Genomic DNA, 26478 nt, shown 5'->3' with positions numbered 1-26478 from the left:
ACTAAGTGGCAACTTTATTGGGTACACTTACTTGTTAATGCAAATATTTACTCTGGCAATCGTATGGCAGTAACCCAATGCATAAAAGCACGCAGACATGGTCAAGAGGTTCAGTTGTTCGGAATGAAGAAGAAATGTGATCTAAGCAATGGAATGATTGTTGGTGCCGGGCAGGTTGGTTTAAGCATCTCAGGTACTGCTGATCTCCTGGGATTTTCATGCACAACGATTTACAGGGAATGGTGAAAAAAACAAACAAAAAAAATCCAGTAAATGGCAGCTCTGTGGGTGAAAATGCCTTGTTAGTGAAAGATCTGAGAATGGCCAGACTGGGTCAAGCTGACAGGAAGGTGACAGCTAAGTGCATCTCCCAATGCACAACATGTCAAATGTTTAAGTGGATGGACTACAGCAAGACGACCATGCTCCCCCATTCAGTGGCCACCTTGTTAGGTACAGGAGGTACCTAATAAAGTGGCCATCAAGTTCATAATCGCAAAGTGCCCTCAAGCCTAGACACAATGCAAATTCCCAACAAGTTCATAATTCCCCCAAGCCTAAACATTCCTAATAGCAATGAAAATGGAACAGTTTTAGTATAGATTTTATGTTAAGGAGAGTAGGTGAAATAGCAAAGGTTTAAAGATTGAAGATAGCTCAAGCAGCATACAGATGCTGCTAAGCCTGTGTTTCAAAACTCAATCTGTAGTAGGAGGTAACGAGTTAAATTCAATATTGTTACATGTTGTGAACAGAATACTTTCTGGAGATTTTTTTCTGAAGTCATCAACCAGAATGTCAACACCAATAAATAGGATGGAAAATGGCTGAGGCAAGGATCAGAAGGTGTGATACAGATAATGTGTTTGTAAGCTAAATCAGTCTACAAAGAATAAATTCTTTCAACCTCTGCAGCAGTTAATCGGGTTTGCAATGTCATATTGAAATATTAGACTTCTATTTAAAGGTGGAGTCATTTAAAGATGTTCTTGGAACTTTCACTTACAGCATTTCCTTCATTTGTGCAATTAAGAAAGCCAAACAGTGAGGCTTCAGAGATGAAAATTGTTGCAATTTATTCAATATTTTGTGTTTTCAATAAATAGTAACTTTTACAAAATTGATTGTGTGTAAATGACAACTTTTGTTGAAAATCTGAAATAAGTATTTTCGTCAAATAAAGGCAGCTTTGAAGAGACATGACAAATTATTGTGGTTGTGTAACAAAGAATTAAAGCATATGGAATCCCTTTATGTTACAGGGTTCTAAAACAAAGAAAATATCACATGTGGTTATAATTCTCATTGGCTAGATCTCAGCTGGCTAACTGCCAATATGCCTATAATTTCTAATTTTATTCATTTTCAAGTTGAATTCAAAGGAGACTGAAGTAGGACCTGATGTTAAAGGAATAAAAAATTCTGTCCCTGTCTGTTGGCATGTTAAGCTAAAATTAACTGATTCAGGTGCAACGTCAGCAGAGTTGCAACATCCTGGTCCTGGAACTCAGAGCCTCAATTATTGAAGGAAAGCACGCCATGAACCTTCATCACCCTATCGAACTGTGCAGCCTCTTTCACTGAGGAACAGGCTCGGACACTTTGTGCATCAATGCTGTTCAAGGTCCTGCTATTAACTGTGTACTTTCCCTTTACATTTGATCTTCCAAAGTGCATCACCTCACACTCACCCAAATTAAACTCCATCTGCCTTTTCTCCGCCCATATCGGCAACTGATCTATATCCCGCGGTGTCCCTTGGCAATCTACTACACTATCTACAACATCATCAGTCTTTATGTCATCCCACCCATCCACATTTTCATCTGAGTCACTTATACATAACACAAACAGCAATGAGTCCCATCAACTAGTACCCCAAGTCTTCTATGGGCAAGCTAGTTCTGAATCCAAACAGACAAGTCACCAGAGATACCAAGCATCTTAGACTTCCCAATGAGCCTACCACGAGGGACTATGTTGAGTGTTTTACCCAAGATCCACAGAGTTAACATTCACTGCTCTACCTTCATTACCTGTTCAGCAAAATAAACAATCAGGTTAGTAAGAAATAACCTGCTTCACACAATGCCATTCTGACTGTCCATAATAAGACCATTCTTTTCCCGATGCTCATAAGTCCTACCCCAAAGATCCTCCTCTACAATAGCTTCCCTACCACTGATTTAGAGAAACTTGCCAGTCTTTAATCTCCAGATTTATTTATTTATTTAAATATTGAGATACAGTGTGGAATAGGCCCCTCGAGCCACGCAGCCCAGCAAACCCCGATTTAACCCTATCCTAATCACGGGGAGAACATACAAACTCCTTACAGACAGTGGCAGGAATTGAAGCTGTTACCTGGTACTGAAAAGCAATGCACTAACTACTTCTTGAACAGAGGAATAACCTTAGCTACTCATCAAGAAGTACTAAGATTAATAGAAATTATTTGAAAGCTACTAAAAACACACGCACACTTACTTACGTAAAGTAAATGGACTGCTACTGCTCACTACTTGAGGAAAAGCCACTTAGTGCATCAAGAGCAGATCTCACAGTATAACTTGAGCTTGTCTGCACTGCACCGGTGGGTCCCATGCACCAAGGTGCATGGAAGTCTAGATATGCTGTAGTCAGCCTGCAGAATCAACATGGATTCAGGATGACTCCATGACAGTGGGGGCAAATAGTGCCAATAAATGTACTGTAAACTCACATAATGTTTAAAAAAGAGAGATAGTTTGAGCCAAACCCCAAAGTGAGTAGAGGACATTAGATTGACAACCATAAGATACTATAATTACTATGAAATGAACGGGTGAAAAGGGAATGGTCAGTGCAGATGTGCTTACTCATAGAACATTGACATCTACAAGTCCTTTGGGCCACAATATTGTGCTGACCATGTAACCTACTCTAGAAACTTCCCAGAATTTCCCTACCACATAGCCCTCTACTTTTCTAAGCTCTATCTAAGAGTCTCTTAAATGACCCTATTGTATCCACCTCCACCACTGTTGCCAGCAATGCATTCCACACACCCACCACTCTGTGTGAAAGCTTATCCCCGACATCCCCTCTGGACCTACTTCCAAACACCTTAAAATTATGCTTGTAACCCCCTGGGTCACCTCCGGCTCGCTCAGCTCGTTCTCGTCTAGGGGGAGCAGCCTTCGGCCCCGCCAAACTGGGTAATCAGCTGGTGTGGATGCTGTGTGATGTCCCCGCCTCGCCCAAAAACAGACAGGACACCATAAGCGATTAAATGAGTACAATTTATAAAGGTTACTATAACTAAGTGATTAATAACGATACAGTATATATGAAGAGAAAAAATAAAGAAAAGGTGCCAAACTTATCAAAGTCCAGACCACTTCGTGCACAACCGTTGGAGCTCAATTACTGAAGTCTTCTGGCCACCATTCAATCCCCTCCAAACTCCTCAACTCACAGCTCAGGACCCTCCGAGTGGTCAACCAAGCACATCTAGCTTCATCCCCCCTCCTCGGAGTACCTCCTGGCCTCGGACCCCCGCTTGGGGTCCGTTCCTCGCCCAGTTTACAGCATTGCGTCCTCTCTCTCAACCCCCTCCTGCCGATCTGCCCAAAAGCCCGTCAACAAAAGCTTACAGACTCAGAAGAAAGAACATTAATCCCCATTTGGTTTACAAAGGAATACTATTCTCGTTATCAGTAAATTAGCATTCCTGCCAGTTAACAAAACAAAGAAGCCCTTTTGATTACATACACAGTAACAAAGAAAAAAGAAGAAACCCCCTTTACATGCTCACTCAGGTTAGCCATTTCAGCCCTGAGAAAAAGCCTCTGGCTATCCACACCTCTCATCTTCCATTGCTCCAAGGAGAAAAGGCTGCATTCACTCAACCTAAGGCACACTCTCCAATCCAGACATCCTTGTGAATCTCCTCTGTAATCTTTCCATCGTATCCACATCCTCCCTGTAGTGAGGTGACCAGAACTGAACACAGTACTCCAACTGGTGTCCAATCAAGGTCTTATACAACTGCAACATTACTTCTCGCCTCTTGAACTCAATCCCATGATTGATGAATGCCAACGCACCATATGCCTTCTTAGCAACACTGTCAACCTGTGTAGCAGCTATGAGTGCCCTATGGACACAGATCCCAAGAACTCTCCGATTCTTCACACTGCCAAGAGTCTTACCATTAATATTGTATAAAATTATATAAAAATTGTACTCGTATAAAAAAAAATGAACAAAAGAGAGAAGACTGCTGGATTTGGTAACGAGAACCACAAGAGATGAGTAAATTTTGTTAAAGGAAGCCATTTCCAGAAGATTAGAATAAAATGTGGGAAAGTGACAAAATTTTATGAAAATTACTAGAACTGTAATGGGAAATCTCAAAAATAGTAATATCAGGAGAAACTATTCCACTAAAAAAAATCCTGCTTTGTGGATGAGTACACCAGAAATGAATAAAAAAAAGTTGAAAAGGAAAACTTTCTTCCCTAAGCAAAGGAATGAATGACAATAGAGAATGCATAATAGGAATAGTCATAATGAAACAGGAGTACAAGGTGTAACAGAAATATTAATAAGCAGCAATATAACTGCAAGGTGTAATGACAGGACAATATCAGAAGTGTTTACTTTATCTCTGTTCTTCAAAGAATGCAATCTAGCTGGGTAATAATATATTTTATGAACAAAAAACAAATGAGCCAGAATAATCTATATCCAAATCATAAACTTTCATTACAAAAGAAAATTGTACCAGAGGAGTGGATGTGAAGAATGGGGGTGGGCAAATAATCGGGGGGGGGGGGAAGAAACTCACATACTATTATTCAATTGGTGAAAGGAATGGTATTTGATGGTGTAATAGAAGACATCTACCCAAACTGAAAATATTATAAAAGTAGCCAGCAATAATATTTGAAATGCTTGACTCACATAATTGAATTCTTTCAGATCATAAAGGTACATAAGTTACAGAGAAAGGTTGAACAAGTTAGGTCTTTATTCTTTGGAGCGTAGAAGGTTGAGGGGGGACTTGATAGAGGTATTTAAAATTATGAGGGGGATAGATAGAGTTGACGTGGATAGGCTTTTTCCATTGAGAGTAGGAGAGATTCAAACAAGAGGACATGAGTTGAGAGTTAAGGGGCAAAAGTTTGGGGTAACACAAGGGGGAACTTCTTTACTCAGAGAGTGGTAGCTGTGTGGAACAAGCTTCCAGTAGAAGTGGTAGAGGCAGGTTCGATTTTGTCATTTAAAAGAAAATTGGATAGGTATATGGACAGGAAAGGAATGGAGGGTTATGGGCTGAGTGCAGGTCGGTAGGACTAAGTGAGAGTAAGCGTTCAGGACAGACTAGAAGGGCTGAGATGGCCTGTTTCCGTGCTGTAATTGTTATATGGTTATATATAATGTTAACACAATTTTGTTATTTATTTGGATTTCTGGAAGCTCTTTGATAAAATGCATAGACTAATGGCCCGAAGTTGATATATGTGGAGAAAGGACACAGTGCAGAGTGGAAAGATTAAAGATAGTTATCCAGATTGGCAAATAAGTGCTTTGGAATCGAGAAAGTGAATTAGAATTTCAAAAATTTCCAATGACTGAATTGCTGAGGATTAATGCAGTGAAATCATTTTTGCGAGATTGATCAACACTAACCTAACTTATATTTCAAAGATTATTGTAGGAAGATATTCATGAATATGCAACACTGATATGTAATTGTCAAAAAAAATGCATTTAGTTAAGTACAAAGCAATAAAAGATTAAGAGATCCTCTTACTTCTCGATTAAATTGAAGTACCAAAGAGATTAGGATAAAAAGAAGAAAGATCACAAAAGATAATGGTACATTAGTAAGATCAGCTTTAAAAAGCAAACACAATACTGTAGTTCATTTGATAGGATTCGAATTGACAATAGATTAAGTTGTGCAAAAACTACACAGAGCTTTCAGTAGGGACATGCAGAAGGCGATGTTACTTTCACTGGAAAAGCCAGCCATTTTTACGCAACAATTTGGGTAGCCCTATGTGGTACAGCATTGCCAGCTCTACCACAGAGCTGGAGCAAGCAAAGTGGTACTAGAAGCCACAGGAAGTCAGCATTTGATTTCAAGCAGAATCCTTGGGAATCATGAAGAGAACCCTCAAGATTTTTCAAGGTGCCCCTGAGACTCATGCCCCATGTCACCATCAGCATCTTCTAAACCCCATCAGCAGCACAAATATCGTGCAGTGGACTGTTCCCTTGTCTTTCCGCCCAGATTCTTTCTTAGCTGCTGGCTCAGATCCCAAGGCTGTCCTTGGGGTCCTGGACTGGCCTGAATGGCTTCACTTGCCTCAGCACTGAGCTGGTTCCTCAACTTGTAGACATACTTTCAGCTCATGTTCCCAGTCAGAGAAAATCTGCACATGCTGCCTGGCCTGCTGAATTCCTCCAGCACTGTGTGTGTATTGCATGCTCTCAGTATCTTTTTCAATTTGCAGGATTTGCCCTCGTTTGCACATTGGATGTTTGCCCATCTTCGTTATGTATGGTTTTTCAGATTCCATTGTAGTTTCTTTATTTTCTCCTGTGGGTGCCTGCAAGAAAATGAATCTCATTTGATTGTATATGGTACACATTTATAATACATTTACCTTGAACTTTGAGTCAATGATTCAAACTCCAATTTAACAGGGCAGGTGTTGAGAATAAACTGGAGGGAATTTTCATCCCTTCCACCATTAAGATTATCCTTAATCTTTCTTCGATCACACTGTGGAATACTGATGCACATACGCTTCATATAATTCCATTTCTACCACTTTAGTATCAAGCTTTTTAACATTAATGCTCAGCCTAATTCCTAGACTGATGTCACACTTTTTAATCAGTTGAGAAAGCCTGAGTTTATAAAATCTAAATTTCCAGTGTTAAAGCAAATGCAAAATCATTAAAATGAGCACTGCAGAGCCATCTGTTGTTTAAATGATCTTTATTTTGCAATACTTTAATGTCAAAGCTTCAAACTCCAATTTTTTGTGGCTTTTCTTTTTAACACTAAAGACACTATTCATGCACAATCCATGGTTTAAATGAATCACTTCTATTGCTTCAGCCCGTCTGAAACATTGGGAGAGCAGACGGACAAATAAATTGAAAAGAAAACCTAACAAACCAACAACATTGCTGAAATGCTGAGGTCTGGGATTGTGTGCGTAACAAAGTTATTTCCAGCATTTCCCCAAATTAAATAAAAAGTCATCAAAAGGAAAAAATTCCAGAGTACCTTTTTAAAAATTCATTTTCACAGTAGAGGAAGGAAATTTCACATCAAATGTACAGGTAACACTTTTTCCAAAAGAGGACATACAGGGAAAGAAATAGAAACAAAAAAAAATGATGTCATGATACGTTGAACAGCAATATTCAATTCTCTTCCAATTCTTGTTTTCCCTATTGTTTGAATGTATGACATTCAGTATCTTTTCAAATTGTTCTTAAATTACTTTCGTTAGCTACAACAAAATTTTCTTAACAAACTTAAACAGATCAGTGATGATTTGCTTTGTGTTGCATGTAGAAGGCAATGACTTTGTTAGCAGAAAGATATAAAGCAGGGAATGATGAAAATACTTAAAAAGCATCTTGTTTAAGGAAGGTGTATTAAAAGGATGCTTGCTTCAGTTTTGGCCTTAGCCACCTTAGATCAAAGTATTGCTGGAATGTTTACAATAAGCATCTTCTTGCTCTTCTATAAATGAAGATTTCTTTTTAAAAAAATAAAAATGAAAGTATTTGCTTCTGTGGTGCTGATGATGCAGACAAACCGGCTGAAGGGAACATGCCAAAATGATCAATGGACAACTATGGGGATAGATCAATTGTATGGTTTTTCTATAAGAAAATGGAACTGAAAGTACAAAACAAAATCTTTTTAACCGCTCTCTCCTGACAGCATATGGAAAACGGTTTAAAAGGCACCAACCAGGCAGACAAGCCTTTGCTACCTCTTTCAAATGCCCATTTCTCACTGGATATGGTCCGCAGATCACTCTGCTTCATGTGGCTCACAGCTCTGTCAGGCCACATCTAGGCCATGTTTCTAGACAGATGCCCCCTGAAGCGGGTAGTGCCAGGAAGCAATCAGTATCTGGTAGCTTGGTTGATCTTTATCCTTGTCCATTCCCCAGAGAATAAGAGCTAATTATAGAACACATACTGAAATTAGCACAGGTCAAGGGCTGAATCTGAAACCTTCTGGTCTATTAAGATCTGTACTACATTGGTGCCACACTTGGTAACAAAACCTTTTAAAAACAAATAAATCTTTTTTTCTGAGAAACTAACACACTAGATTTCTTTTTAAAAGTATAACGTAGTGTCCTTATATTTGTTCAGAACTGGACAAAATTAAAAATCAACCTTTCCTCACAAGGAAAGAAAACAAATATTAAAATATAGAAGATTGTTCTAGCCACCCACTGAGATGTTCTGTACTAAAATTAAAATGAACTTTTTCCCTTTAGATGATCTTTGCAGTTTGCTTTGAAGGACTGAACTATGACACTTCTTGCTGACAAGGCCACAGATTGTTAATACAGCTACAATGATAAATAATGAATGTCTTTATCTGATTTACAGCTTTCCTAGAAATACTTTGTCTTTGTGAACTACTAACTAATTTTAAATGGCTTTCTGAAGCTTGAGTGGAACTTAGGATCTGCATAAACATTTGAGAAAATGGAGTATGCAAGTTTACAAAACACAGCTACTTTTTTTTAAAATTTCGAACTGCAATGCAGTGATAATGCAAGGAAGATCTGCCCTCTATCCATCTCTCAGCACAGTTGGTCCTATACCTCTGAAGATAATTAGGAATATTGCTGAACAAGCTCATTGATAAGAGCCTGCATGCTCTTAGTCAACCTTACAACACCATCGTCCCATTTACAGAATATTAGCAACCCCTTGAAACACAGTGGGTCTGATACATTTCTTTCTTCGTTTCATCTTTCAGTACGAAAACCCTCACCATTATTCGTCATCAAGATACCATATTCAACAAATCATGTTGTCCTGTGGGTTTATTTGATGTTAGTCAAAAAGGTGCTGCTGCTGCTAAGTGGGTGTGTAACTGTGTGTTGTGATGATACTCCTGGGTCTTAGGAAACAAGGGAAAGTATACCATCATAAACTGTAAACCAGGAGAAGGAATGACCATATCAGGGGCACCAGACTGCCCTGTTTGCAACTTAATGAACGCCTCCCAAAAAATTTCAGTTTCCAACATAATCAAGATTCTTGAATATTGTTTATCAGCCACCGTATGGGCTGTTTTTCCTATCTTGATTCTGCAGAATATTCCATTTTTCATTAAAACTCATAACCAAGTGGCGGGCCACAAAATAACAGGTGCTTCTGGTAACAGATTACTCTTTGAAACCCTAAGTTTGTCATTAATATTTTCTTTAAAGTGGTACAGAACAAAGCCCATTCCTACAATGTTTATCGATTTCCCAGGGTCTGTAATGTCTTTGGTCCTTTTGAAGACTCATTCAAGAGTCTTTTAGTCACAGACAAGATTGACATTTTTTTTCCTGAAAGAAGTGATGACACAACAGGGGTCTTACATCAGCCTGGCATGGATAGCATGTGGAAGATCATATGAGGGTTCCAAGGAACATGTGGTACTGTGGAAGGACGGAGAAAGTATACATCTGTCAAATGGACTGTATGGGGAATAAAGACTGCTCAAGTCACACCGAGGGATGAACATGTGAGTCTTCATTTTCCCTTCTCCCCGAGCCCACACCTTTAAACTGACATGCCAGCTCAGTAAAAAGGGCTTTAGCCTGAAACAAAACAATTCAATTATACAGTGCAAGCTGTAAACTGTTAAGAAGGCTTGAGATCAAATTATTATTGAAATTCATGTGCAGATGGGCTTTTTGACACAAATGAGACAGGTTTTAAAGTCTGCACACTGACAATAATCCAATTTATTTAAAACCTCTTTTTGGAAAGTGCAAATAGTAGACAGCTTTGTTTGCCAAGAACAAATCAGGAGGTAATCCTGATGAAAGACTTTTCTGTTTGCCCTCTAGCATTTGGTTCGGTGAGGGCAGGGGGCAGAGAGAGGTGGTGGTGTGTGGGGTATAGAGCGATTGACTCACATTCTGCTCACCTTAATTCATCTTGCTTAATTATTGTTAATACTATCAAGTTGTCTTAGAAAATGGTTTGCAGGGCCATGTAAGAAAAAAACATACATACACACACAGACAAAACTTCTATTTCAATCCTTTGAAACCTCCATGCAAAATGGTTCCATTCTCTACCTGACAGATTCATTACAAGATTCAGCTTTTCTCCATTTGGGCAACATTATACTAACGTTCGGGGTCATGGCCTCCTTACTGCAGTCATGTCAGGGCATTTTGACTCATCCCTTTGCCATAAATCTCTTTGCATTTAACAAACTACACTATCACCATTGAACTCCCATTTATTAATTGGCTTTTGTATCAATTGAACTTTTCCAGAATACTGTGGTCGTCCAGAAAGCAAAAAAAAAAAGACAGAAATCAATATATCCAACAGAAAACCCGACAGTTCCAATTCCATTATTAATAAATATTAAGACAATATACTAAAGAAATATCAAGAGATAGACTGGAAACCTGTATAAAATATATATATACACAAAGGAATGAAACTTCATTCATCACAGCACTGCAAATGTGTTATAAAGCAATACTGAAAAACTTAAGGCCTCTTTATTTAGTCAGACAGAACAACTCTCTTCTGGAAGCATGACATGGTTTTGTCCTCACTGGAACATGGAATTATCCAGACATTCACTTAGCGATCACAGCAGTGTCTGAAATGTTTTATCACTTTTCCGAAAGGCTCCACTCATTTGCTACAACTTACAGCCATGAGTCCTTCAAACCCAGATATTTAACAAACGTGTCAAGTTCTCTATTTAGACCCCCTCCCCCCAAATGGTTAAAAATCTGTTTTATATGCTTGGAGGAGGAAACAAAAAGGAAATGGAAAAATAAGAGACACCACAATGCCTTTATCAACATGGGCAATTCTGTTTGAATTAAGAATCCAGGTGGGATCAAACAAGATGTTAAGGTGAAAAACATTACTGTGGTACCCCATCACTGTGCTAGCTTTCTCTGTCCTGCAACGGAAGGAGATCAAGGTTTCTCCAGGTGAGACACAGTCCAGCTCTGGTTAGCCCCTCTTTCACGGCAGGAGGGAGGGGGAGAGGGTGATGATGGACACCATCCCTTGCTCTAACGGTTGTTCTTAACGGCCTCCTTGGCTGCGATTATCAGAGGGGTGAGGCTCGAGAGTGGCTTTGCAAATTTCAAGAATGGATGCTGTAACGACAACACAACATATTCATTAAAAGTTAAGATAAAGAGTAGTGTACAAATGCAACCATTGAAAACTATGGGTATAAAACACTGTAGAAAACAGTTGGTCTTTTCATCCCATGTTCAAGAAAGGCTCCAAAAATAAACCAGGAAATTATAGGCCAGTGAGCCCAACATCAGTAATGGGCAAGTATTAGAAGGTATTCTAAGGCAACAGATATACAAGTATTTGGTTAGATAGCAGACATTCCACCCTGCAAAAACTTATTTCAGGGAGGTAGCACTCCCGCCCCCCACCCACAACCCCATATCCCCCCCATGTTAATCTGTAAACCAAGTTGGGTACATGCAGAAAATGTAACATTAAAATATGCACTTATATCACGGAGTCATTTTTAAAAATTCTATTACAACTTTAAGCAAGTCTACAGGGAGTCTGGCCTCATCACGTAGGACATCAATAGAGTATCTTAGCAGCTAGCCAGCTAGTTTAAATAATGTTAGCTACACTAATGAACAAACGACACCTGTTAAACACATCTCAACATGTCTTTTACATTTTAACCCACCATGGGCAATAGAAAAGTCACCATTGCAAACAGTGCAGCGAGCGACACTGCCATTATTTTTGAGATTGACTGTAAAGCCCACCCACAGAGAAAACTGATAGATCTACTTAGCACGGAGAGAGACCAATCAGGATGCTCCTTCTTGTTCTCGCTCTTTGTCTCCCTCTCCCTCTCAAAAAAAATTGATTTCCGGGATATTGTATATAATTTGCAGGTGTGACAGAGCCGCTATGAATACGCGGGAGACTCCCGGAACTTCCAGGAGAGGTGGGATGTCTGAGATAGGGACTGAGTGGGATAGTCAGCATGACTTTGGGTGTGGTACATCATATCTAACCAATCTTAAAGAGGTTTTTTTGAGGAAATTACCTGGAAAGGGGATGAAGGCAAGGCAGTGGATGTTGCCTACATGGACTTCAGCAAGGCATTTGATAAGGTAGCTCATGGGAGGTTAGTCAAGAAGGTTCAGTCGCTCAGCATTCAGGATGGATAATAAATTGGATTAGACACTGGCTTTGTGGGAGAGCCAGGGGGTGATAGCGGATGGTTGCCTCACTGACTGGAGGCCTGTGACTGCCGTTGTGCTGCAGGGATCAGTGCTGGGTCCATTGTTGTCACCTGTTTCAAGAACCTGGGTGATAATGTAGTAAACTGGATCAGCAAATTTGTGGATGACACCAAGATTGGAAGCGCAGTAGACAGCGAGGAAGGCTATGAAAGCTTGCAGTGGGATCTGGACCAGCTGGAGAAGTGGGCTGAAAAATGTCAGGTGGAATTTATTGTAGACAAGGTGTGAGGTGCTGCACTTTAGCAGGACAAACCAGGGTAGACCTGTTCCTGTGCAGTACTGTTCTACGTTCTATGTTGTAAAACAACTGAAAGGAAGTTCTGCAGGAACAATTCTGAATTCCATACAAAGCTGACACTAGCCTCAATCCAAGCATGTCTCTGTGGAATTGATTCTCAATACATATTCCCCATTCACCAGTTTAAATGCTCGCTGCATTTCCCCTTGATGGAATTTTTGTGGGGGCCCGTGCACTTCTAACACTCACGAGCAAGTCAAAACTTCTTGAGGGTGTTTGGGCACAGGTAAAAGAATAAACAAAGGAAAATGCAACAGTGGAGGATAAAAAGCGCATTTAAAATAAAAAGCTATAATCTCTAAATGTTCACCAGCAGTCAGTATGGAAATTAAAAACATAGAAAACCTACAGCACAATACAGACCCTTTGGCACACAAAATTGTGCCAAACATGTCCCTACCTTAGAAATTACTAGGCTTACCCATAGCCCTCTATTTTTCTAAGCTCCATGTACCTATCCAAAAGTCTCTTAAAAGACCCATCGTATCCACCTCCATCACCGTTACTGGCAGCTATTCCACTCACTCACCACTCTCTGAGTAAAAAACTTACCCCTGACATCCCCTCTGTACCTACTCCCCAGCAGCTTTCACCTGTGTCCTCTTGTGGCAACCATTTCAACCCTGGGAAAATGCCTCTGACTATCCACACGATCAATGCCTCTCATCATCTTATACATCTCTTTCAGGTTACCTCTCATCTTCCTTTGCTCCAAGGAGCAAAGGCCGAGTTCACTTAACCTATTCTCATAAGGCATGCTCCCTAATGCAGGCAACATCCTTGTAAATCTCCTCTGCACCCTTTCTATGGCTTCCACATCCTTCCTGTAGTGAGGCGACCAGAACTGAGCACAGTACTCCAAGTGGGGTCTGACTAGGGTCTTATTTAGCTGCAATGTTACCTCTCGGCTCCTAAATTCAATTCCATGATTGATGAAGGCCAATACACCATGCACTTTCTTAACTGCAGAGTCAACCTGCGCAGTTGCTTTGAGTGTCCTATGGACTCGGACCCCAAGATCCCTCTGATCGTCCACACTGCCAAGAGTCTTACCATTAATACTATATTCTGCCTTCATACTTGACCTACCAAAATGAACCACTTCACACTTATCTGGGTTGAACTCTATCTGCCACTTCTCAGCCTAGTTTTGCATCCTATCAATGTCCCGCTGTAACCTCTGACAGCCCTCCACACTATCCACAACACCTCCAACCTTTGTGTCATCAGCACACTTACTAACACATCCCTCCACTTCCTCATCCAGGTCATTTATAAAAATTACAAAGAGTAAGGGTCCCAGGACAGATCCCTGAGGCACTACACTGGTGACCGACCTCCATGCACAATATGACCCATCTACAACCACTCCTTGCCTGCTGTGGACAAGCCAGTTCTGGATCCACAAAGCAATGTACCTTGGATCCCATGCCTCCTTACTTTCTCAATAAGCCTTGCATATGTTACCTTATCAAATGCCTTGCTGAAATCCATATACACTACATATACTGCTCTTCCTACATCAACGTGTTTAGTCACATCCTCAAAAAATTCAGTCAGACTCATAAGGCACGACTTACTCTTGACAAAGCCATGCTGACTATTCCTAATCATATTATACCTCTCCAAATGTTCATAAATCCTGCCTTTCAGGATCTTCTCCATCAACTTAACAACCACTGAGGTAAGACTCACTGGTCTATAATTCCCTGGGCTATCTCTACTCCCTTTCCTGAATAAAGGAACAACATCCACAACCCTCCAATCCTCTGGAATCTCTCCCATCCCCATTGATGATGCAAAGATCATCGCCAGGGGTTCAGCAATCTCCTCCCTTGCCTCCCACAGTAGCCTGGGGTACATTTCGTCCGATCCCGGTGACTTACCCAACGATACTTTCCAAAAGCTCCAGCACATCTTCTTTCTTAATATCTACATGCTCAAACTTTTCAGTCTGCTGCAATTCATCACTACAATCACCAAGATCCTTTTCTATAGTGAATACTGAAGTATTCATCAAGTACCTCTGCTATTTCCTCTGGTTCCAAACACACTTTACCACTGTCACACTTTATAGATCCTACTCTTCCACATCTTATCCTCTTGCTCTTCACATACTTGTAGAATGCCTTGGGATTTTCCTTAATTCTGCCCAGCAAGGCTTTCTCATGACCCCTTCTGGCTCTCCTAATTTCCTTCTTAAGCTCCTTCCTAGTAGCCTTAATCTAGATCTCTAAATCTTTTGTAAGCTTTTCTTTTCTTCTTGACTAGATTTAATACAGCCTTTGTACACCATAATTGCTGTACCCTACCATAACTCCCCTGTCTCATTGTAATGTACCTATACAGAACTGTACACAGACATCCCCTGAATATTTACATTTCTTTCGTACTTTTCCCAGAGAACATCTGTTTCCAATTTAAGCCTCCAATTTCCTGCCTGATAGCCTCATAATTCCCCTTACTCCAATTAAAAGCTTGTCTACCTTATCTGTTCCTATCTCTCTCCAATGCTATTGTAAAGGAGATAGAATTATGATCACTATCTCCGAAGTGCTCTCCCACTGAGAGATCTGTCACCTGACCAGGTTCATTTCCCAATACCAAATCAAGTACAGCCTCTCCTCTTGTAGGCTTATCTACGTATTGCATCAAGAAACCTTCCCGGACACACCTAACAAACTCCACCCCATCTAAAGCCCTTGCTCTAGGGAGATGCCAATCGATATTTGGGAAATTAAAATCTCCCATCACAACAACTCTTTTATTATTACACCTTTCTAGGATCTGTTTCCCTATCTGCTCCTCGATATCCCTGTTACCATTGGGCGGCATAACACCCAGTAAAGTTATTGATCCCTTCCTGTTCCTAACTTCCTCCCACAGAGACGCCATAGACAATCCACCTTTTCTGAAGCTGTGACACTATCTCTGATCAACAGTGCCACACCCCCACCTCTTTTGCCTCCCTCTCTCTCCTTTCTGAAATATCTAAAACCCGGCACTTGAAGTAACCATTCCTGTCCCTGTGCCATCCAAGTCTCTGTAATGGCCACCACATCATATCTCCAAGTACTGATCCACGCTCTAAGCTCATCAGCTTTGTTCACAATACTCCTTGCGTTAAAATAGACACATCTCAAACCTTCGGTCTTAGCGCATCCATTCTCTATCACCTGTCCATCCTCCCTCTCACACTGTCTACAAGCTTTCTCTATTTCTGAGCCCACCTCCGCTTCCCCAGTCTCTTTAGTTTGGTTCCCGCTCCCAACAATTCTAGTTTAAACTCTCCCCAGTAGCCTTAGCAAACCTCCCTGCCAGGATTTTGGTCTTCCTGGGATTCAAGTCACCCATCCTTTTTCTACAGGTCACACCTGCCCCAAAAGAGGTCCCAGAGATCTGAATCCCTGCCCGCTGCTCCAATCCCTCACCTATTTATCCTCCACCTCATTCTATTCCTATTCTCACTGTCGTGTGGCACAGGCAGTAATCCCAAAATTACTACCTTTGCAGTCCTGCTTCGCAACTTCCTTTCTATGTCCCTGTAGCCTTTTTTCAGGACCTCTTCCCTTTTCCTACCTATATGTACCATGACCTCTGGCTGTTCTCCCTCTCACCGCAGGATACCTTGGATGTGATCTGAAACATCCTGGACCCTGGGAGGCGAACTACCATCTGAGTTTCTTTCCCGCGCCCACAGAATCGCCTGTCTGACCTCCTAACTATAGAGTCCCCTATTACTACTGCCTTCTTCCTTTCCCTACCCTTCTGAGCCACAGGGCCAGATTCTCTGCCAGAGGCACGGCCACTGCCTCTTCCCCCAGGTAGGCTGTTCCCCCCAGCCACAACAGTACTCAAACAGGAGTACCTATTGGGCAGAATATTTTAGAACAGCCTAATGAAATGAAAAGCTACAAGCTTCAAAGAGTTGTTCAGAAAAGGAAGTTTAAAAAAAAACTTGTAAATTGGTACCGCTTTGAAGCATGGAGACTAGAGGGCTGTGCTTGGGTTGGAAGACTGTTGTGTGCGTGGATGGGTGGAAGGGCGAGAGGGAGGAAAGGGGCCTGTTTTGCTGCTTGTTGTATCCTCTTGTTCTCCCGAGCATTGTGGGCATGCTATGTTGGCACTGGCGAGCTGTCTCCAGCTCATCACTAGGGTGTGTTGGTGACACTTTGCACTGTATTTTTCAATGTACATGTGACAAATGTAATGGCGATAATGGAGAATGGGTCACCATTACTGGTACACAATGGCATCAAGTTCTTCCAGACCAACCTTTGACTGGTGAAATGGACAGCTAAGCTGCCCCTTCTATTCCTGAGCTCCAAACCTTAATCCTATTCTCTGCAGTTGCTTTTATCAAACTCTAACTCGAGAGGTCAAGATGTAAAATACACACAACCTGCAGAAGCTCCTTGGCTGAACCTCGGCGTTCTACATCCATCTCCAAGCAGCGATTGAGAAAGTCCCTGAAGACTCCCGAGAGTTTCTCTGGGTTCTGCAGTTCTGGAGTCCCATTAGTAGCAATCAAATACAAAGCCTAATAATCAAAAGCACCATTGACAGTGGAAACATTAACAGAAGGCAAAGTTTTCTTTGAAGAGCAAACAAGGCATTTGAAATCATTTAGCAGGCAGAGATTAAGACAATATATCTAATTAAAACAAACCACTTGTTTTAACAACTTCTGATTTGAATAGTGAATACCTATGACACATTACCAAAAATGAACTGAAATAAAATAATTATCAAATAAATAAACAAAGGAGTTAATATTTGGCAATTCCTCCACCTTCTCTCTTTTTCCATTCCCCATTCTGCTTACTCTCTCAACCTGTCTCTTCTTCTCATGTGCCCATCCTCTTCCTCTGGTTCCTCTCTTCATTCCCTTACATCCATGGTCCACTGTCCTCTCCTATTAGATTCATCCTTCTTCCGCCCTTTAACTCTTCTACCTATCACCTCCCAGCTTCTTAGTTCATCCTCCTCCCCCCTCACCTATCACCATCCAACTTGTACACCTTCCCTTCCCCCCACCAACCTTCTTGTTCTGGCTTCTGCCTTCTTCCTTTCCAGTCCTGATGAAGGGTCTCACCCCGAAATATCAACTACTTATTCCCCTCCATGGATGCTGCCCAACTCGCTGAGTTTTTCCAGCATTTTGTGCATTGCTCAAGATTTCCAACATCTGCAGAATTCCTTGTGTTTATGATAAACTGAGTTGTTTATGGATTTAGGTGATAAAATATACAGATATTTTAATCAGCTGATCAGTATATGCTGGCATTGCCTGGCGTATAGTTAAGTCAACACTTTGGTATGGGAATTCGCCGAAATACATCAGGAGATCCCTTGGCAAAGTGGTTCTGTGCTGAAGCAGCTGACCACAAACGGCACAGTGTACAATATTACACACGAGCCCAGGGCTCCTGGGCTGAATTAACAGACAGAAATGAATCAGTCCAAAATCAACTCTCAATCACCATCCAGACGTCTTGGTCACTTAGGGATAAAAACCAGGCTTGGTTGCAATGCTGATACTGCTTGTATCTGGAAACTGTCCTCCTGCCAATTACGTCAAAAAGTGATGGAATTTTAGAGTAAGTTGGGAACATATAGAAGGAAGATAGTATAATAAATCTGTCGGGTGAGATGAGGTAAAGTGGTTTGGTTCAACATAATCCTAATGAATGGCTGTTTCAGTGTTGAAAATTTTGCACAAAATCAGTACAGCATTCAGCAAAAAGGTGAAATAAAATAATGAAACAAAATTGATGGGCATTAAATTGAAGCATCGATTTTATGCCCTCGCCTTTTGGAAAAAAAGGTCCAGGACTGAAACTCACTGCTGACTAATTTAATAACGGTAGCCCTTATAACCTGACTATTGATGTAATTTAAGAAATGTTGCAGCAACCTCAGGGGAGGACATGAGGTCAAGGAACTAACCATCTGCAATGATCAATGTTGCACCCTGTTGCAACTTGTGTTGCCAGACCCCGAGGAATTACATTCTCTGTCCATCACAAACTTGCTCCAAAGCGCAGGAAGGAATTGCTACCACCCATTCCATCCAAACTCCATCAGTGGAGACACGAGAGACAGCTAATGCTGGGGTCTGGAGCAACGCACAAAAATCTGGAGGAAATCAGTGACTCAGGCAGCATCTAGGGAGGGAAATGGAAAGCTGATGTTTCATGTGGGCTGAAAGTAGCCAGTGTAAAAAGGTGAAGGGAGGGGTGTGGCAAGAGCTGGTAGGCATTAAGTGGCACCGAGAGGGGTGTGGGAGAGGGGAGATGAGTGGTTGGGGTATGGGAGAGTGGGAATATTCTCATTAACCGGGAAGATGATGGGCAGAAGTGACAAAGGGCTGAAGACTATGGAATCTGATAGAAGAGGAAGGCAGGACGTTGAAAAAAAAGCAACTTCTGTATGTCATGTGTTCAACAGCAAAACTTGGAAATTGGGGAAATAGAATGGAGAAAGGGAGAATATAACTGTTGCAAACTATTATTCCATTGTTCAATGAACTGACAAGATTGCTAACATTTAACTTGCCCATATCTTGAAAGGTCACCAAGCACTAGTACGCCCAATCAACCTCAGTGCTCAAATTTGTCACAATCAACTTACCCTGAGAGGGTTTTCATTCAGATAAGGCGGTTCTCCTTCAATCATTTCAATTGCCATAATTCCTAATGACCATATGTCCACCTTTGGGCCATAGGCTTTCCTTGTGACCACTTCAGGGGCCATCCAGTATGGCGTCCCCACCATTGTGCTCCGTTTATTCTGCTCAGGGGTGATCTGAGCACAGAATCCAAAATCAGCTGAAAATTGAGAGCAAAATTAATATTACTAATAAAGCGACAGACATGTTAGCTGATCATCGAGTGTAGGGAAGAGCCAAACCAACTGAAACCTTACTATGGCTTTCTCACTGACAATTTCCAGGAACAAACAGCAGATCTAATGGACACTGTGCAGGGAGACAGGGATATTATGCTGCAGTTGTGTTGATGTTTTTAATATTGTGCTCAGTTTTGGTCACCCTGTTAGAAAAGCAGACACTAAGCTAGAGAGAGTGCAGAGGAGATTTTAGACCATAAGATATGGGAGCAGAATCAGGCCATTCGCCCATCGAGTCTGCTCCACCATTTTATCATGGCTGATGCATTTTCCCCTCTCAGCCCTAATCTCTTGTCTTCTCCCCATATCCCTTCATGCCCTATCAAGAATCTTTAGAAGATGGTGCCAGGAATCAAGGGACTGAGTAATGGAGACAGGTTGAACAGGATGAGGCTTTGTTCATTGGACCACAGGAAAATGAGGTGTGATATATAAAGGTAGATAAAATCATGGGTTCCTAAAAGCTGTTATAGCCAGGGGTTGGTAATGAGGACAAGTTCCCACTACCAACTAAATGTTCCCACTACCAACTAAATGCTCCCAATGGCATGCATCTCAAGTAGCCTCTAACAATCAAGTCTTGCTCCTGGCCTTCACGTTTGGCTTAGTTACCAAGCCTGGTGGAACTGACAGGAGAATGGGCAAAGGTGGTGTACTGGTGCCTTAAAACCGGTCACTTCAGGCAGATGGGGCTTGTCAGCTCATCTAGGAGAAGGAAAATTCTGATCTCAAACCTCCGCTGCCCTGTGGCTCATGGGGAAAGCTTTGGGAGTAATCCCAGAGGGGAAAATCTGGAGCTGGAGTCCCTACATTGAGTTCAATTCCTGCAACACTGCTGGTACCAAACTGTATAGGTCTCTGCAGTTCCCTTGGATTCATTAGATTGCAAGGAGAAGGGCAGCTTGCTACATGGACAACAGCTTGTTCTCCATATCTTACAGTGTATCTGGACAGCTAAGGTGCAATATCCATGGTCAACTCTTACTGACGAATGCCTCAGATAAAATTATCAGGGGCACAGACAAGGTGGGTGTGCCTTGTCTTTTCCCCTGGAATTGGAGGTTCAAGAACAATAGAATGTAAGCTTAATATGCGAAGGGAAAGATTTAATAAGGAAGCTGAGGGGTAACTATTTCTACCCAGAGGACAGTCAGATAACGGAATAAGCTGCCAGAGTAAGTTGTTGAGATAGGCACATTAACAACATTTAACAGACACTAGGACTGAAAAGATTTAGAGGGATCTGAGCCAAATGCAGCTAAATAGGATGGTATAGACAGGAACCTCGGTCAGCATTGACCAGATCAGCAGAAAAGTTTGTTTGCATATTATATGACTAATGTCCATTTAGAAATCAGGGCCTCGTATGTTTAAAAACCTTAGTTAGTCCCCTCCTTATACAGTGAGAGAATGTAAAAAGGTAATGGAATATCATATTTATTGGATAATGGACTATGGGTGTAGTTTTTTTATGAGATAGATAAACTTTGTTTTAAAGCAATGGTATTAAGAGGTTGCAGAGCAAAGTTAGGTAAACCGTTCAAAAGCAGCTTGATCTCATTGGATAACAGGGCAGGTTTGAGAAGAAGAATGGTCAAACCTGATCGTAACGTTTTTATCACAAACAAAATCTGTAGACGCTGGAAATCCAAGCAACACACATAAAATGCCAGAGGAACTCAGCAGGTCAGGCAGCATCTATGGAAAAGAGTACGGTCAACGTTTCAGGCTGAGACCCTTCGTCAGACTCTTTTCGACTCCCCCGTGTCGTCGGGAGAGTCGAAATATCTACGGCTATGTGCCTAGAGACCTGGGATCTCTGCGATCTTTAGGCACGGAGGTTGAAAAAAGTGACGTAACAGACTTCTAACATCGGAAACCAGCCAGTTGTTTGTTGTGTCTCCTGCTTGCTGGTAAAATGGAGACACTTCTTTCTCCCTTATTAGGGGGGGGGGGGGGGGGAGAGAGAGAGAGAGAGAGAGAGAGAGAGAGAGAGAGAGAGAGAGAGAGACACTGTGGTATGTTGGATACCGGGTGAAATTTGAAGTCTTTGGGGTAACTGCAAGTCTGTGTCTTTGCTGTTGCTTTGCTCATGCTGGAGTGCTCGGTGGTGGTGCCGGTGGGGGGAGGGGTGACTGCCGTTTGCTGCCGGTTGCACGCTGGAGGAAGGAGCTGGGGGGAGGAACTTTGGGGTTCTAACATTTTACTGTCGTTCATTCTTTGGGGCACTCCTCTGTTTTTGTGGATGGTTGTGAAGAAAAAGTATTTCAGGATGTATATTATATACAAGTCTCTGACATTAAAATAAACCTTTGAACCTTTGAGATGCTGCCTGGCCTACTGAGTTCCTCCGGCATTTTGTGTGTGTTGCCTGATGTTTCTATGTTCAGGGTTGACTGAGGAAGATGTGCAGCTCCAGACAAATGTAGAGACACTTGTGAGGCCATGCACCTTTAGGGGATAGGGAAGCTGTTCGGGAAGAAGGGAGGGAAGTGTTTTCATATAAAATAAAGAGCCATTAGCATGCCACAGCAGGTACTGCCGATCTTCCAATAAGATGGCAACACATACCAACACAGTGGGCTCTCAGGGGCCAATCAAAAGTGCTTTTTCCTGTGTAAAGTTATTTTCTTATGACCCACAGACAATTCTACTCCAAGAACTTCAGGTACTGCAGCACTTGTTGATCGAAGTAGCTGGACTGGTGTTGGCAGCGAAGCAGGCTGAGGTGTTTAAGATGCTGGCCAGGATGAAGGAGAAGGAGCTGGCCCAGGTGTCGGAGGAGCTGACCTGGCTGCGGCTCTGTTGCTGCCTACTACTTGGAAACGTCAACACTGGTGCAGCATAACTGTGACAGATTGTCTTGGATATTTCCGGTTAGTAATTTGCCATAGGTCTGTTATCTTTGCCTGGTGGTGGGATAGACGACATGGAAGCTGAGTAGTCTCGGCTGTGGCGAGAACTAGGCCTTTGGTCTCAGGCTTGCCTGCTGCTGCAGACTAAGTGAGAGGATGCAAACATGGAAATGTTACCGCGTGACATCTGCTCTCAGCTGGGGTCTGGCTGCTCCTGTCAGCGCTGCCCTCCTATGCTCAAGCGATGGAACGACAGGCTGGACTGCCGGCGACATTGTCACTCAGGCCTTGGACTATATATACATGATGTTTTATTTCAGCTGAACGTGCTCCTTTGCCCACTGTATTGAATTATGTTACTCGCTAATTTGAATGTTTGCATGACATTTTTAATATTTTGCACCTTGCCCCCAGAGGTACACTGTCTCAGTTCAGCTGTATCTTTGTACGGTTGAATGATAATTAAATTTGATTGGATTTGATTTTTTTTGCAGCGATTCATTTACTACTTACTTAATTTAACTGACCCGTCCATTCCCAACAGGATGTTGTCACTCTTGATATCTCTGTGGATGACCTGATTGGAATGTAGAAATTCCAAGGCTTGCAAACACTAAGAGAACAACAGAAATATATTAAAAATTATTTCCTTTACTTTCTGTAAACTTCTGAATTGTCACAAATGTGAGATGAAAACCACATTTCTAGAAATAATATTTTAATGTAACATCATTTGTCCTGAAATTTACTCAGTTATATCTGCTAAACCTGTGATATAATGATATCTGTGCAGCATTTAGTTTCAGAAATATGACTCCACTGACTTCAAAAGAGCAGAAACTCAGAAGTGATAAAGACTTCCGGACTGTTACATGGACAGGAAAGGTTTAGAGTAGGGTTCCCCACCTGGGATCCATGAACCCATTGCTTAGTGGTGTTGGTCTACGGAATTAAAAAGGTTGGGAACACCTGGTTTAGAAGAATGTGCACCAAATGCAGGTAAATGGGACTAGGTCAGTTCAGCAACTTGTTCAGTGTGGACAAGTTGGGCCAAATGGCCTGTTTCCATGCTATATAGTTTTATGGCCCAATGGCAGGCAATACTACATTTTGAGTGTCTAATTCATCTGACTGTGGATGAAAACCTATGCTGGTATTTATCACTTTCTCCACTGATGCAGCCTGACATGATGGACACTCTTCTGTGTTCAATGCAGACGCCCAGTGCACAGTGATTTTACTATGTCTCTGTAGCATTTTATGGATCTTGTGTTGTGACCATGTTCACTACAGCTACGTAATATCTAAGGATGAATTAATTGATCAGAGGCTCAGAACTGGGTTTTTCTAACTTAAAGTACAACTAATTTAAACATAAACTATACTAACTTTATGGTTTATTTTACTCTGGACATCCTTCCCAAATAAAGAATTTACACCTTGCAAAGAGAATTTTGTTTCCTTACTCTGGCCTACATTACTTAGCATGTCTTTGTTTAGTACATATTCATGGCAAAGAGGAGCTTTCCTGTACAATATAGCCCAGAATAAGCAAATGTCAATGGCCCTGCATCACTAGCTCTCCAGGTTACTAGAAATTGTATTATTTTTAGTTTAAATTTAAGAACCTGTTGTATGACGCACATTTTGGGTATTTCTGGAGTTCTGATGAAACAGACTAACTTCTTAACAGTCACAGAATCACAGAGAGATACAACACAGAATTAGACCCTTTGACCCACCCAGTTCACATTGACATTCAACCCCCACTCGCTCACACTACTCTTACATTGCAGCATAGTGGTTAGAGCCACACTTTACAGCACCAAAGATGATAATCGGGTTCAATTCCTGCCACTGTCTGTAATGAGTTTGTATTCTGTCATGACCACAGTTTCCTCCTGTGCTCCAGCTTCCTCACATATTCCAAAGACGTACGGATTACAGTTAGTAAATATTGGGAATGCTATGCTGGCACCGGAAACACGATGCAGGCTAACCATACATTCTTAGACTGCGTTGGCCATCGACAGAAAACACATTTCACTGCAGGTTTCGATGTCCACCCAAATTCCACTAGTGAAATTTAAGAGACTACTAGACAGATATATGGAGGAATTTAAGGTGGGGGGTTATTTGGGAGGCAGGGTTTAAGGGTCGGCACAACATTGTGGGCCGAAGGACCTGTACTGTGCTGTACTGTTCTATGTGACAAATAAAGCAAATTCTAAATCTGTTTTCCTTATTTACTTACAACTCATCCAGTAAATCATCTTTTGACCACATGGTGGTGCCAAACTCAAAGTTTTAGCATCCATTCAAGGAACACATTTGATTTCTCATCAAAAATTAATTTTGTACCATTGTATTCTACATGCTAGCATCCTTGCACCCTGCTATCAATGACTGAATAAATTAGCAGCAAAGCACGTTGCATCCTTTGGAACTCATGGATTTTCCATTCTGCATAATGCATTACGGATAGACCATATCCCACGGTTAGGATTTCATCATTTACTGTCTGAATGCACAGTAAGCCAAGTACCAGGCTGAAGTCAGAAGGGAAAGATCAACTTATCCAACTCATATCTTTGTTATTACCGGGTTTGACCAACCGGTACAGCCACTGAGACACGTTGTCTTTGTGTGGATCACAGCAAGAGAAAGGCTGTTCCACCCAAGCCACCAGCAACTCTGCTTCAACCAAACCCATCGGAGTAACCTTCTACTTTATTAATTGACTACGCCTGCATATCTACTCTTTCTCCCTCAACTATCCTGTGGGGAAGAAGGTTTCATATTCTAACTTCTGTAAGGGCCAACTGGTTCTTCCCGAATCCCTTAAAAGATTAACGAGTGACTATTGTATTTTAAGCTCCCTAGTTCAGGACCTTCACAAATGGAAACACTTCCTCATTGCCTATTCTAATTACTTCATTTGTTTTAATGACATTTATCAGCTTACTTTTTTTCCCCTGCACTTTCTTGATGGTTTTCACCTCTCACTTCTGGTGTTTATTTGCAATCACTCTAAATCATTATTGTGACATGAAGATAGGAAATGTATGCAGGGATCTTGGTGTGTGGGCCTATTGACTTGAATTGCTGTCTTTAATGATTCAGAGTCATACAGAATGGAAATAGGCCCCTCTGCCCAACCTGACCTTGCTAAACAAGTTGAATTGGAATCAAGTTCATTACCACTGCCATTTCTTGTCAAATTTGTTGTTTTGTAGCAGTAAATTTCATGACATACCATATGTCAGTGAGAATAAACTTGATTCTGATTCATCTTGACTAGCATGGACAATGCCTACATGAACTGGTCACATTTTCCTGCATTTAGCTTTGTTGCTTTGCTATGCATGCACTTGTCCAGATATCTTTTAAATATTGCAACTGTATCGACCTCTCCCTGCTCCTCTGATAACTTGTCCCATTTATCCACCATCATCAGTGCAAAACCTTCCCCCAAGCCCTCTTTAGATCATTCCCCACCTCAGCTTAAATCTCTGCCCTCATTTTAGACTTCACTGCCCTGTGACCATTCTTATCTACTGTATCCCCCTCAATACTGTATAAACCTCAACCTCCTCTACTCAAGGGAAAACAGACCCAGCCGTCAGTCCTAGCAAAGTGAACCATCATTCTATTTTGATATTATCACAGGATGTGGGACCTCCTTACTAAGGGCAGAAAAATAAATTACCTCATATCAAAGTTGAAATTAATTTTCTATTTGCATAGATAGTCCTCATTTATGGATTTTACCTTGCATATTGTTGCCTTTATTGTGTAGAGTACTAGCAGCCCTCATTGAACAGGGAGAGAGACAACATAGTACTTCTATGGCCCTTTGGCCCATCAAATTCACACTGACTAT

At 41.5% G+C, this 26478-nt stretch overlaps 2 protein-coding genes across 5 annotated transcripts in view; one reads left to right on the top strand and one right to left on the bottom strand.

Annotated features, from left to right (window-relative positions):
* The window catches only part of LOC132398004 (calpain-5-like), a 223603-nt gene extending 200518 nt beyond the window's left edge, over positions 1-23085 (top strand). The window contains exon 13 of the mRNA XM_059976880.1: positions 22385-23085. Within this exon, the coding sequence (XP_059832863.1) occupies positions 22385-22588 (204 nt within the window). The 3' untranslated portion in view covers positions 22589-23085. The remainder of the gene's footprint in view (positions 1-22384) is intronic.
* The window catches only part of LOC132398005 (serine/threonine-protein kinase PAK 3), a 235378-nt gene continuing 215880 nt past the window's right edge, over positions 6981-26478 (bottom strand). For all 4 annotated transcript variants that reach the window (XM_059976884.1, XM_059976885.1, XM_059976882.1 and 1 more), the window contains 4 exons: positions 23109-23208; positions 19465-19661; positions 17234-17371; positions 6981-11399 (listed from right to left, as the gene is read on the bottom strand). In XM_059976884.1, the coding sequence (XP_059832867.1) occupies positions 11313-11399; positions 17234-17371; positions 19465-19661; positions 23109-23208 (522 nt within the window). In that variant the 3' untranslated portion in view covers positions 6981-11312. The remainder of the gene's footprint in view (positions 11400-17233; positions 17372-19464; positions 19662-23108; positions 23209-26478) is intronic.

Source organism: Hypanus sabinus, chromosome 8, assembly GCF_030144855.1.
Source record: "Hypanus sabinus isolate sHypSab1 chromosome 8, sHypSab1.hap1, whole genome shotgun sequence".
Lineage (NCBI taxonomy): Eukaryota > Metazoa > Chordata > Chondrichthyes > Myliobatiformes > Dasyatidae > Hypanus > Hypanus sabinus.
This window is presented reverse-complemented; position numbering and strand designations above follow the sequence as displayed.